Raw genomic sequence first — 13,759 nt, 5'->3', positions numbered from 1 at the left:
ATAGATACCAGAGACAATGTGGGAGGAGAGTGGGAGATGGCAGAGGGTAAGAGATAGGGAATCAAAAAAAGAAAAACATTAGGAAATAAGAAATGGAAAATTATTTGTTGATGATAACATGTATGCTGATGTGCTTGATTGAACCAATATACAGTGTAATCTGGATGGAAAATTTCATTTTGCATGTTGTAATGATGTAAAGTGAATGAATGTAAATAAATAAAAAAATAATAATAATAATTTTCTACTTACAGGAAGCTGCAAAAGTAACAAAAAAAAAAGAGTCATAAGTAGAATTCTACTTAGGGTTTGACATAACAAAAGAAAAAAAATAAAACAATAAAATGCAGAGAGGATATAAGTTTACCCAAGAGGAATGAGAAAGAAAACGAAACTCCACAGAGTATTTTTCTTTTTCTTTCTCCTTTTTTCTCTTTTCCAGTTCTTGCAGTAGGGCATGTTCACTTGCCAAAGAGAGAAAGAGAAGAGAGGGAGAGAAAGTGAGAGATCATCTCCCAGGGAGTGGCCGCGCCTTAATCCCTTATGCCCCACTCTCCTCTCGGGACTTTGAGCATGCACACACATGCACCTGGCATGATTCTCCAGCCGTCAGGTCTGGCACTTGAACCACAAAGCTGGCCACGAGGGAGTCCAATGCCTTAGTATCCATGCCACCTTCTGGTCCTCATGCTCAGTATTTTAACTGAAAACAGTATGCAAAATGCATCTTGATAATTTTGAAAATCTTGAAATGGATCCATTCAGAGAAAGATATAAACTATCTAAATTTACTTAGTGGAAAGGCCTTCCCCTTCTCACCTATTCATACACCATTCTTAGACACAACACCCAGAGCCCTACGGGGTACAGCTGATGGTTAATCCCTGCCGAGGTGACAGCTAGCCTAATCTGCTCAGGTGTCACCTTTTGAGACTGAGTCTCATCCTCTCACCCTGCTCCAGCACGCATGGCCTCCTTCAGAGCCTTCCAACTTCCACAGCATTACCTCCATCTACTGCACCACCTGTTTCATTGTTTATGTTTTTAAACATTGCCTGCCTCCACTTCCTCACCCCAAGTAAATCCAGACTCCGTATAGCAAGATATCTGTTGGGATTTTTCGATGTGCTATTGAGTCCTAACAAGGTCTGGACCATATCTGGCATTTAATACCAGGGTACTTCAAAAATTCATGGGGAAATAGAATCAAAGTACAAGTTTATTTTGATACAGGAAAAAAATTAATCCAAGTATAGCTTTTAAACTACAATGCAATGTCTACGAATCTGTTGAAGACTCTCATACATGTTGGTTGAATGAGAGAATAAGGGACTGATCTGTCTTCTGTAAGAATCAAGGTGATTTGTGTTGACTTCGATTTAGGTACATGCAAACAAAAGGAGCTATACACTACCAGCTTCAGTAGGCTGTGTGTCAGGGACCTCAGGCTTATTCAAGGAAGAATCCGAGTACAGTAAGAAGAGACACACAGAGAGAGAGATTAGAGTAGTGGAGGAGGAGGTGGAAATAGAGAAAGAGGTTGCCTGCTTGCTTTCCTGTTTTCATGAAGATCTTGCTATTTTTATATTAGTCCATAAAGAAAGAGACACTTCAAATCTTTCTTTTTAATCACAGGCTCTTCAGTGCGCCCAATGGAAATTACAGTAGGTTTTATTAGGCTGTCTTCTCTTAGATCTATCCCTGTAAGGCAAGAATTCCCGATCCTGTATGTATATCAATTATGGCTCACTTATTATGGGTTTTATCTTGTTTCCAAAGAAGAGTTACCTCAGTCACACGGGCTAACTCCAACGTGAGACCCATGTTAAGATCTGCTGAGAAAAACACTTGCACATCCATGTTGATTGAGGCATTATTCACAGCTGCTAAGACGTTGCAGCAACTCAAATATCCAAGAGCAGATGAATGGACTGAGAAAGTGTGAAATATATATATTATGGGATGCTCGTCAGCCATAAAAATCAATGAGTCCCTGAAATTTAATACAAAGTGGACGAATATGAAAGACTCGATGCTGAGCGAAGCAAGCCAGAGTGTGAAACAGAGGCCTCGTATGTCCCCACTCACTGTACACCGAGTATCTGTACTCTGGCAGAAACTGGGAGACTGGACGATATAAAGGCAGAGAGGACAACTGTAGATACTGGAGACAGGGTGGGAAGGGGTAGGCAATGGGGTGGGGAGGGAGGGAAAGCATGATGTTTAAGGGGTACAAAAATGGAAAGTTACCTGTGGGTGATAATGTGTGTAGTAATAACTTTAGACCAATAGACAATGTATCCATGCTGGGAGAAATGAATAAATAGATAAATAAATAAAAGATCCACTGCGTGTTTTGTTCAATGAACTCTATCAAAATGCCTCTCCGATTCCCTCCAAAATGTCCATGGGTCATTCTTAACACTCTATGTAAGATTTCAACCTTCTGCAAGAACATGTCATTCCCAAAGGAACTTCGAACAGCTAGCTTCACCTCTATCTGGTTTGTTTGGACTGGTTTGATTTTTAATCACTGTTTTAAAGTCTTCATTCATAAATACCTGTCTGTATTTTTCTGGCTGTTTAAATGACACAGGCATAGTCCCTGGGATTTTCCCACTCTCAGTTTTTCCCTTGGCAATGCAAATCTGACAGAGAAGCTGCAATCTTAAACCACAGCAGATTAAGCCAAATACCTGCAGAGGTGCTTCCGGAAGCTTTTCTCTCTGGACTGGAGCGGCTGGACCTTCCTGAAGGGGCTTCGATGTCTTCCTTTTAGCTTTTTCCATCTGAATATTGGTGAAGTAGTTGACAGCAGCGAACTCAATAAGGGCCGAAAATACAAAAGCAAAGCAGACCGCTATGAACCAATCCATGGCCGTGGCGTAGGACACTTTGGGCAGAGAGTGCCGGGCACTGATGCTCAGCGTGGTCATGGTGAGAACTGTGGTTATTCCTTCGAGGCAAGAGAGCAAAGAGACAGAGCACACTTTACTTGTCTGTGAAACACACAGATGGGCACACACCCGAGAGGGTCGGTGGGCTGAGGTGAGCTAAGTTAAGAACTCAAAGCTATCTTTGATGAAGGATCAGAATCCTAGCACTTCAGTGGAATCGGCACTGGCTTTGGGGTGAATGGCAGACAGGGTACAAGTTCTGGCTCTTGCGATCATTGGTTCCATGTCACCTAGACTGAGTTTGTAAAACTCATCAGGCTTGGCTTGATACCTACCTGTTGGGTTTGCTATAAAGATTGTAAGTATGCGACCAGCAGGGAGCCTGGTGGCTGCAGCGTTGGAATCCCACAGTTCGAGTACCAGACATGACAGCCTGAAAATCATGCTGGCTACATGGGCGAGTACCAGACATGACAGCCTGAAAATCATGCCGGCTACATGCGCTTTTGTGCCCAAAAATCCCAGGAGGAAAATGGAGAAGGGATTGCAGTGTGGCCATCCCAGCTGGGAGGTGATTTCTCACTTTCCCTCTCCTTGTCTCTCTCTGTCTCTCTCCAGCAAGCGCATGTGCCTTATGACAAAAACCTTTAGAAAGTCGGAAGTATGTAAGGCAGCTGGCATCTAATGGGACAATACTGGAAACCAAGCCAATACACCAGAGGAACTCAAAACACATGCCTAACAGGATCAACTTCCGGAAGTGGTGATTCTCAAATAGGAGTGAAACGCTGCAAACGCTGGCGACCAGACTTTAGCACTGGAATTTCAGGAATGAGCATGGTCCACGGCAACTGAGAACGATCATTAGGAAAAGCACACATTGTGCATGGATAGATTTTCCTGGCCTTTAGCTATTACCTATTGGATTCAAATAATAATCTACTTCTCACAAAGGAGTATAATTTATATAAAATCCTGAAAATATTGGGCCATTGGAAAAGTTATGGCATGTTTTTCTATGGCAAAATGCATCATTACTCTTCTGATGACCCAATATATTCCGGGACAAATAGCTTTCTAGAGCAATTTGACTTGAAATATATCGGACATACACAGTTCACAACTGGCAGGGAAACATCTACAACAAGAACGGGGGTCCTTCTCGCCCATCAGAGGCTTCTGAGGTACCAGCTCCAGGAAAACTTTCTCCTCAGCTTGGAAATAAAGGCGTCTCCACTCTGAGCAGAAAAGTAGAACTATACAGCGATGCCTTCCTTGAGAAGTGACCGCCGTCCCTTCCTGCCATTCTGCCTATCTACTCCGGGTTCCCTAGCTGGGTTTGGAAGTCCCTGCGGGGAGTCAGTCTCCATTTGAACTGGTTCTGTTGGTGCCTTGGCTGTAGCTCCTGAAGTGACACACCCAGGGGTTGGGGATGGGAATGATGAGGACGATGAGGACAGTGAGAAGGCGTCTACACTGCACGTTCCAGTCCACGCCAACCTCCAGCTAGAGGCAAATAGTGCATGTCCACCTGATAAAATATCAAGCCCGGTGAAATAATAAAGGAATGATCATATTTTTATTTAAGAAAAATAATATTGTCCTCTCAACTCTGTATTTAATTATATCCTGCTTGTACTGTCCCCTGACTATCCCAGGAGGGCCAGCCTTGTTGCCGCGACCAGACCAGACACAGCTGCTCGAGGGCAGCAGTGGGCAGTACTGCTTTAGGGTTTGCATAACACTGTGTCGTCAGGAAAGCCGTGACATATTTCAATGCAAAAATTCATGATGACTTTCCTGCCCACCCAGGACTCCACACAATGCACAGAGAAATGCACAGTACACAGAAGCTATCCATCCAGTTCTTGCCAAGCCATTGTCTCCAAATTCCAGCCTCCACCCGAGTCTTCAATGCTTCGAACATAAAAACTCGAAGCATCGGTGTAGCACGCGAGGAGCTGCTCCTTAAAAATACCCCATAAACTATACAGAGAAGGACATTGGGAAATTCGAGCGTATTCTCTTTTCCTACCTTTGGTGCTATTTTTAGCATTTTTATTTGTCTACTATAGATTTTAATGTGATTTCATTCAGAAAATAGAGATGTATATATGAAAATGCAACATCGTGAATTTATTGCACTTTATTTCAGAAAGAGGTCTTCGAACCTGTAGGCCTCCCTTTTGACTTTCCAGAAAATGGCACCATGCTGTCTGGGCTGGCTTTGAGCTGTATGGAAACCTGAAAATGCCTTAAACAGTTTTTGAAGATTAATCACATTTTTCCTTTTTATTCAGAACAAGAGTTCAAGAATGCCCATTTAAAAAAATAAGTAAATAAATAAAGTTAAATAAAATTTTTTAAAAAAGGGGGAGCCGGCAGGTGGCGTGATGGTTAAGGGCACTGGATTCCCACATGGCCAACCACGGTTCGAGTCCTGGACCTGGAGCCTTGCTTTCTCACTCTCTCTCTCTGTCTCTGTCTATCCCTTTCTCCCTCTCTGCTCAAATTTAAAAAAATAAAGTTAAATAAAATATTTTAAAAAAAGAATGCCTTCTAACTTTCTTAGTTATGGAAACTGTGTGTCATAGAAATCATGCTGGGGGACCAGCAGTCAGCGTAATGGCTATGTCGCTGAACTCCCATGTAGTCGACCGTGGTTCAAGTCCTGGACCCCGTGGCTTAAACTCACGCCAGGCACATGTGCATGCATGCCCAAGATCCTGAGAGGAGAATGGCAGAGAAGGGATTGCAGTGTGACCATCCCCCCTAGGGAATGATTTCTCGCTTTCTATCTCTCTGTCTCTCTGTCTTTCTGGCGAGCACACGTGCCCTATAGCAAAAACCTCTTCAAAAAAGGAAAAAGAAAAAGAAATTGTGCTGGAAGCACTTGTATCGTCTAGATGAGAAAATTCCAGAGACCATAATGATAACCACAAAGGAAGCAAATCCATGTACGCAACTTAACACTCCCAGTCTTACTTTGGACATTGTTTTCTGTCAAAGAATTATTTATCTTAAGGATCCTAAGCAGTGGTCTTCATTTTCTATGACTATCTTGTAAAAAAAAAAAAAAAGAAAAGAAAAACTAAACACTCCCTTATGAATATGGATTAAGCAGAATACCAGTGCAATCACTGAATCATGAATTGGAAAATGGCCTTCCAGTTGTTCCTGGGGGTAAATCACAGATTCTGACTGAAATGATGTCGTGGACACCAACACCGAGACAGCGTTGGACGTACGCCCGCGTCCACTGTCCGTCAGGATCTGAAAGTTCGATTCTCAAGTGTGGACTTGCCTTCCAGATATGATGTCTGCTAGGGCTGGCGGCTGTCAAAAAAGCCAGGTGTACTGGCCTCTGCCTGTAGTTCCAGCTGGGAGGGTGAGGCAGGAGACTAACAACAGGGAGACCCTGTCTCTTCTTTTTAAAAATGTTGGGGCCAAAAGGTGATATAGTGAAGGCTCTGGACACTCACATGGCTGACTACAGTTCAAATTCTGGACCTGGTGGCTTAAAAAAATACTTTGGGCACATGTACATGTGTGCCCACAATCATGAGAAGAGAATGGAGGAGAAGGGATTGTGGTATGGTCATCTCCCCTGGGGGATGATTTCTCACTTTCTCTCTGTCTCTCTCTCTCTTTCTGGCGAGTACATGCGCCCTATAGCATAAACCTCTTCAAAAAAAGGAAAAAGAAAAAGAAATTGTGCTGGAAGCACTTGTATCGTCTAGATGAGAAAATTCCAGAGACCATAATGATAACCACAAAGGAAGCAAATCCATGTACGCAACTTAACACTCCCAGTCTTACTTTGGACATTGTTTTCTGTCAAAGAATTATTTATCTTAAGGATCCTAAGCAGTGGTCTTCATTTTCTATGACTATCTTGTAAAAAAAAAAAAAAAGAAAAGAAAAACTAAACACTCCCTTATGAATATGGATTAAGCAGAATACCAGTGCAATCACTGAATCATGAATTGGAAAATGGCCTTCCAGTTGTTCCTGGGGGTAAATCACAGATTCTGACTGAAATGATGTCGTGGACACCAACACCGAGACAGCGTTGGACGTACGCCCGCGTCCACTGTCCGTCAGGATCTGAAAGTTCGATTCTCAAGTGTGGACTTGCCTTCCAGATATGATGTCTGCTAGCAAAATGAGAAAACAATTGGCTAAGGGTTTCAGAGCTGCCATGTCTCCAGGCATTAACATGGTCTGTGCTCCTGGTGTCCAAATGTGGGAAAAGCACAAGCAGAACAAGGCTGTGCTAGCACACCTGGTTCTAGATGAGCATTTGGTGAAATGAGCACCAGAGGAGCGGCAAGCCATCGACCCTCTGGGACGACTCCACGCTCCCTCCGTACCTAGCAAGTCATGGCACCGTCATCAATGGCTTGGTCGGCTTCTACCCCGAAGTCTGTTCAAGGTCAGGTCTGGGGGTATTTTTTCTTTTTTTGACATATTCAAGTACTGATGCCAGCCCCTGCATTTAGAATGCTGAGTATGCACCATATTGGCTGGCCCAGGAGTCGGGACAGGATGTGGAGGAGTGGGCTAAGACTGTACACAAGACTGGGTTTTGGCTGGCCACTCCTGGAAAATGAAATAGCAGTGATTTCGATATGCCAGCTGGCATTAACGTGTGGTTCATGTTTTACTAGACTGGAATAATTAGAAAACGTAGAGGCATACGACTGTGGAGATAGAAGGTCTTTGGAAAGAATTTAGCACACTCTGCTTTTCATAATTATGCTGCAGTTTTTGGTTTGATTTTTGCATGATCTCTAGTGACATCTCTGATCCAGCAAATTCTCTTCTTTTGAGTGAAGAGGGAAATGAGAGTTAGGGAGTGAAAACATTAGCCCAGAATTAATTCTCATCTACATCTTACATGAAAGAGATTGTTAATACCCCCAAAATACTTCAGGATGGAAAGTATCTTCCTAGAGCATCAGTGAACAGAATAACAATTATTGTTCCGAAACATCTCAGGTCTTTGAAGACTTAGTTATTGGGTAAGCTTTTCTTGGTCAACCAGAACCAATGGGCACACTTCAACATTTCAGATGGGAAAATCTACCCATGAAATATCTTCAGCATGTATCTATACAGGCTCACCCAGCCTTCTGGAATTCCCCACGAGTCCCACACCCCCACAAGTCTGCACCCTCCGTGAAGACAGAATGTTCAAGTTCTCAGCCAGAAATTGTCTTCAGTCCACCATTTATGAATAGGTGCCTTTATACAAGTTTCTTAATTTCTGAGCCACTTTACGTATCTATAAAAAATGAACCATGCCTGTCTTGCTGAGTTATCGGAACAAAGAAGATGACTTCATCAGCAAATGGCAATTCCTTTCATCATCAGAAGTAGCACATTTGCTACACGTTACTTAATTTTCTTACGAATATTATGGGATAGGAAAGTTGGGTGCATACAATTGTAATCAGTGCTATCCCTCCCCGCGTCATCAGAGATGTCTATAATTTGGGGACAAGCGAGGCCGAACAGTAGCTGCTCACTTGTCATCAATCAAGAAAGCATTCAAAATATGAAGGACAGTCACACCGGAGTATCAAGCAGCGAATCTTAAGTGAGGTCTATGTCAGCACGCAATACCATCCCAACCCTTCAGTGGTATTTACTACGTGCTAGGTGGTCTGTCTCCAGGGTCTACACTGTCACCTCGGCACCTATCATGGGTCATTTATCTGATCTCTAACTGCTTTAGGGTCACAGAAAAAAATATAATAACATGTGTGTAAGTAATTACTTCTATTCGTAAAGGCTAATAGAAATCTGTGGGGTTTTCTTCATTTTTAATGATAGCAGCTCTTGAAATACCATTTTTTTTGCAGTGAAAAAGAGAAGGAACTCTAACCACCTCTGTCGAGGTGCTCAGCCTCAACAAAGTACTGCTACCCAGCCAGGTGGCCTCCAGGCATGACGTATGAAGACAAGATCCGCGCACCTGTTACATGACATGACAGGCAGCAAGAGCTTAGCAGGGGGCCTGGTAATACACAGTAGGAAGACAGAGATTTCCTTTTCAAATACTTAGGAATCAAGGAAACCAACTGAGAACAAAATAAATCTCCCCTACGTTAGGGAAGTGGGGGAGAGAGTAACTCAGGTGGCAAGGGCTTCAGATGCCTCACCATGAGTACTTGTACATGTCTAAATCCTCCCTGGGCTACCAGGAAGAGACACGTGATTACAGTTGTATGGCTGGAGAAAATAGGTGGCACATTTGGGTTTTAAATCCCAACTTGATGAAATCCAAATCTTAGATGTATAGTTTTTGTTTTTCTCTTTTGTTTACACAACTATATTTAATAGCTAACACTTATTTAATAATTGCAATACACAATTGTTTCTTTAAACTTTCACACATTTTTTTTTAATTTGCCAGCACTCACCAGGAGGAGAGACAGAGAGACAGGGAGAGGACGAAGCATCCCCCGTGGGGAATGGTCATACTCTCGCTCCTTTGGGGTTTGGGCACACACATGCACACCCAGTGTGTTTCTCCAGCTGCGGATCTCAGGACTTGAATGATGTGATCGACCATGTGGGATTCAGCCGCCTTCATCACTGCACCGTGGGCTGACCCCAGCCCCTAACTCTACTGATACATGTAGCACCTTCATAAGCGTCCATTGCTTCCTGAGAGCACGTCCTGCCTCCAGCTCTGACTCTCTGTGAGTTCTCACAGTGGGTGCCAGCGCTTTCTAAAGGTTAAAAAGAGGGTGGCTGTAAAGGGAAAAATCCCTCCACTGGTATTTCTAAGTCCACTGAGAGCGCTAGGACGCCTTATCGCCAGCTTTCTAAGTGTAAGGCAGTAGGATGAAAAACCCCTGCTCTGCCCAGCTCCTCGCCAGCACTCGTTCCGCTAGTGCCTGGCAAGGGGTATCACCACAACTTTGACCCTCCCAGGGAACTTGACATCCCTTTTGAGGACTATACCTCCATTCCAAAGCAATTTTGATAACTTTGCTTTGTATTCCACCACTGAAGGCTTTTGCTATTCACAATGAACAGTGAAAAACTAAAGAAAAATAAATATTAAATAATAAAATTACAACTAATTTTACTACTTACAAGCATTACTGATAAATAAAAAAAAAAAAAAAAAACTTTAACATTTATAAAAATGTTTAACTCCTATGTCCTGGACTTCATATGGTTTGTAACACTACGGATATAGGAAGATATGATAAAGACACAAAGAAAAGAAAAAAACTGTTGATTCAGAAAAAAAGTATACAGACAGAATATAATAATGAGCTTATCAACTAAGCACATAATACCTCCCAAGTCAATGCATTTAAACCATCTGCATCTTGTTCTTCTTCATTAAAAGCTAAATTATTCTAAGGCTTTCATATTCATTCAGCCATGACTTTTATTTGTTTTATTTTAAGCTCCCAGTGCATTTCTTTTTAACACCTAGATACAATTTTAATTCAATTACACAGCATTATGCTAGGAGTCCACGAATATCGCTGACAGTGAAACGATGCCCAGACTCACATTTCGTCCTCACTGCCTGGTGCTCAGCAAGGGAGATCTCATGCGGCCCCAGAGGGAGAGATTGGCCACCCCTAACTCCCCAGGATGTGCTGGCTGGATAAAAATGAAAGCTTATATGACACTTTATTCAGGATAGGCTGGTAGAGTATTTTCTTAGAAATATCCCAGGGTTTTTTTTCCATGAATCACGATCAAAATGCAAGGTGGACAAACAGCCAACAAAGGAATTGCAGTTACCAAATACAGTCCGAGCTGGAACCGACTCCTTATTTATCCAGAACGACACTTGGGAAAGAATCACTGTCATAATGCACGGGATGTATGTCTGAATCATAAAATAACCCATCTTCCGTCTGAGGTGGAAGTAAACCGTCATAACGATATATTCACCTGCCAAGAAAGCATGAGGACAGTGAGCGGAGGGCTGCTGGACAGTTGCTCGATCGCGTCACAATCACATTTCAGGCTCAAAGGCAGTTCTCAAAGCAAAGAAGTTCCCTTTTGTTCATAGCAACACAAACGTGAAGAAGTGACAGTTTCCTAACTAGGGGGACGTCCTGTTAAACATCATTACACAGAAAAACACTTCGGGTGTTGAAGCAAATGAATAAATCGGGCTATAACTTTTAAAAAATTTCTTGCAGTGCTTTCGATTTTCAAGGTCTAATTTTGCTAAAGCAATTAGCTTTCATTTTGAGCATTTTTTAAAAGCAGAATTTAGACCTAATTTTAATGGAAAACCACTAGGAAAAAATGGAAACTCATATACATAAGCTTAATTTTGAAAACAAATATCATATATTATGCATAAATATAAATTTATATAAATATGTATATACATTTCATTCATGTGTATACCTGATACACACACATGCGTACACACGAAGCTTGGGAAGAGGCTTTTTTGGCTTTAGTAAAGAGCAGCTGTATTTGCAAACATTCTAAATGTGAAAACAAAATACATGTATGTATAACATCCAGGCACATATAACATTCCTGAGCTCAAGCACATTTTATTGACATTCCGAAAAAAACCTAAAAAGCTAATAAGTGAAAACAACCCCTAAGGCTTCTGGCAGCTGTTGTTAAAGATTTTTTACTGTTGGGGCCAGCAGGTGGCGTAGTGATTAAGGCGCTGAACCCCCACATGGCTGACAGCCCTTTGAGTCCCAGACCTGGTGGCTTGCTTTCTCACTTTCACTTTCTCTCTGTTTTTCTGTTTCTCTCTGGTGAGCACATGTGCCCTATTGCAAATTGAAGAAAAATAATGATGATAATAAAATTAAATAGTGATCTTTTTAAAAAGATTTTTACGGGGCCGGCAGGTGGTGTGGTGGTTGGGCACTGGACTTCCACATGGCTAACTCCCAGACTGGATGGCTTGCATTTTCACATTTTCTCTCTCTCATCGAATTAAAAAATAATAATAAATAAAATTAAATAACTCTTTTTAAAAAGTGGTTACATCTTAAAGAAACATACTAAGAGAGTTATTTAGGAAGTAGTAGCTTTATTCTCAGACTGTGAAGCCCAAGGTTCAGATCCTCCTAGATGTGTTTCAATCCTCCTGACAGAATGGAGAATAAATGTCCTTTAACGAATGTATTTTTTCTTGGACAGATGAGAGACAAAGTGCCCTATTGCTTCATAACTGATGGGAAAAGGGTTCCCCCAAAAGGATGACAGTCTTGACAGCTGCTGTGAAGATAAAAGCCATGAGAATGTGGAACCAGCAGTTAGTGTAATGGCTATGTCGCTGGACTCCCACGTAGTCGACCGCGGTTCACGTCCCGGATCCGGTGGCTTAAAACTCACGCCGGGTGCGTGTACATGTGTGCCCAAGATCCTGAAAGGAGAATGGAGGAGAAGGGATTGCGGCATGGCCATGCCCCCTCGGGGGGTGATTTCTCGCTTTCTGTCTCTCTGTCTCTGTCTGTCTGGCGAGCGCACGTGCCCTATAGCAAAAACCTCTCAAAAAGAAAAAAAAAAAAAAAAGCCATGAGAATGTAGGGAGAGCAACACCGCTGATTTCTTGCCAGAGGATGTGGATTTATACAAAGCAGTTTCAGAGAAGAGAAAGGCTAGATGCTTCTTTTTAAAACACGCTCATGTATTAATTTTATGTCTCCACAGATAATTTTATCTCCTTTCTATGTATTTTAAACTTTAAAATCTACTTCATTAACTTAACAACCTATTTTATTGCAGTATGATTTGACATACCAAAAAATCTACACATATTTAACTTATACATCTTGATGGGTCTGGAAATAAGTATAAGGATCACTAACATCTATGCCAGAAACCAGCCTACCCCCTCCAAATGTTTCCTTCCACCTTCTTCCTTATTTTTATTGGAGGTGTGTGATTAGAATTATCCTCTCAGCAAACTTGAAGAAAACTCAGGATGGTTAACCACGGGCGGACGGTGGGTAGGCCTCTAGGACACAGTCATCTTGTACAAGTGAAATTTTGTGAGCGTACATAAATAAATAAAAGGACATAAATAACAAAAAGAACAAATCAGAGGTGTTGAACCTCACCACCAGGGAGAAGATAATAGGTGGCAGCTTTGCGGGGCGGTGAGGTCATGTGGGCGGAGCTTCTCTGCACTCCTCCCGGCCCCTGACAACCCATCCCACTCCCTGCCTCTGAGCTGACTATTTTAGACTCAGCATCCCTACATATCATTGCTTGTCATTTTTTTCCCTTAAAACGAAAACGGAACGTCATCATCTCACACCTTTATTCCAGATCTCACAACGATACTCAATTTTCTACTAATACAACATTAACAATCTGATCTGGCCCTCAAGAACTCTTTTCCTTTTTTTTTGGAGAGGTTTTTGCCATAGGGCGCGTGCACTCACCAGAAAGATAGAGAGAGACAGAGACACAGAAAGCGAGAAATCACCCCTCAGTGGGGATGGCCACATCGCAACCCCTTCTTCTCCATTCTCCTCTCAGGATCCTGGGTGCGCCCGCCCACACGTGCCTGGCGTGAGTTTAAGCCACTAAGTCTGGGACTCGAACTGAGGTCGACTCATGGGAGCCCAGCGACATGGCCATTACGCCAGCTGCTGGTCCCGAGAACTCTTACAAGCCAGAAAGCCTAATGCCTATGTTTGAATTTGGGTTTTGCATTTACTAGTTGTATGGTTCAGGCACATTACTTAAATACATAGTAATTACATCTTCCTTATCTGTAAGATGAAGACATTAATAGTATCTACTTCCTGGGGCTGTTAAGAGAATTCAATGGGACCAGCAGTTAGCATAATGGCTATGTCGCTGGACTCCCACGTAGTCAACCGTGGTTC

At 42.4% G+C, this 13,759-nt stretch overlaps 1 protein-coding gene across 1 annotated transcript in view; it reads right to left on the bottom strand.

The window, feature by feature from the left end:
* The window catches only part of LOC102478292 (gamma-aminobutyric acid receptor subunit alpha-4-like), a gene marked incomplete at its 5' end in the record, with an annotated part of 55,012 nt that extends 44,183 nt beyond the window's left edge, over positions 1-10,829 (bottom strand). Inside the window, 2 exons of the mRNA XM_014582632.2 lie at positions 2,697-2,956; positions 10,677-10,829. Of these exons, the coding sequence (XP_014438118.1) occupies positions 2,697-2,956; positions 10,677-10,829 (413 nt within the window). The remainder of the gene's footprint in view (positions 1-2,696; positions 2,957-10,676) is intronic.
* Positions 10,830-13,759: the final 2,930 nt, after the last annotated feature.

The sequence above is a fragment of the Tupaia chinensis genome, unplaced genomic scaffold (assembly GCF_000334495.1).
Source record: "Tupaia chinensis unplaced genomic scaffold, TupChi_1.0 Scaffold143697_1, whole genome shotgun sequence".
NCBI classification, from domain to species: domain Eukaryota; kingdom Metazoa; phylum Chordata; class Mammalia; order Scandentia; family Tupaiidae; genus Tupaia; species Tupaia belangeri.
This window is presented reverse-complemented; position numbering and strand designations above follow the sequence as displayed.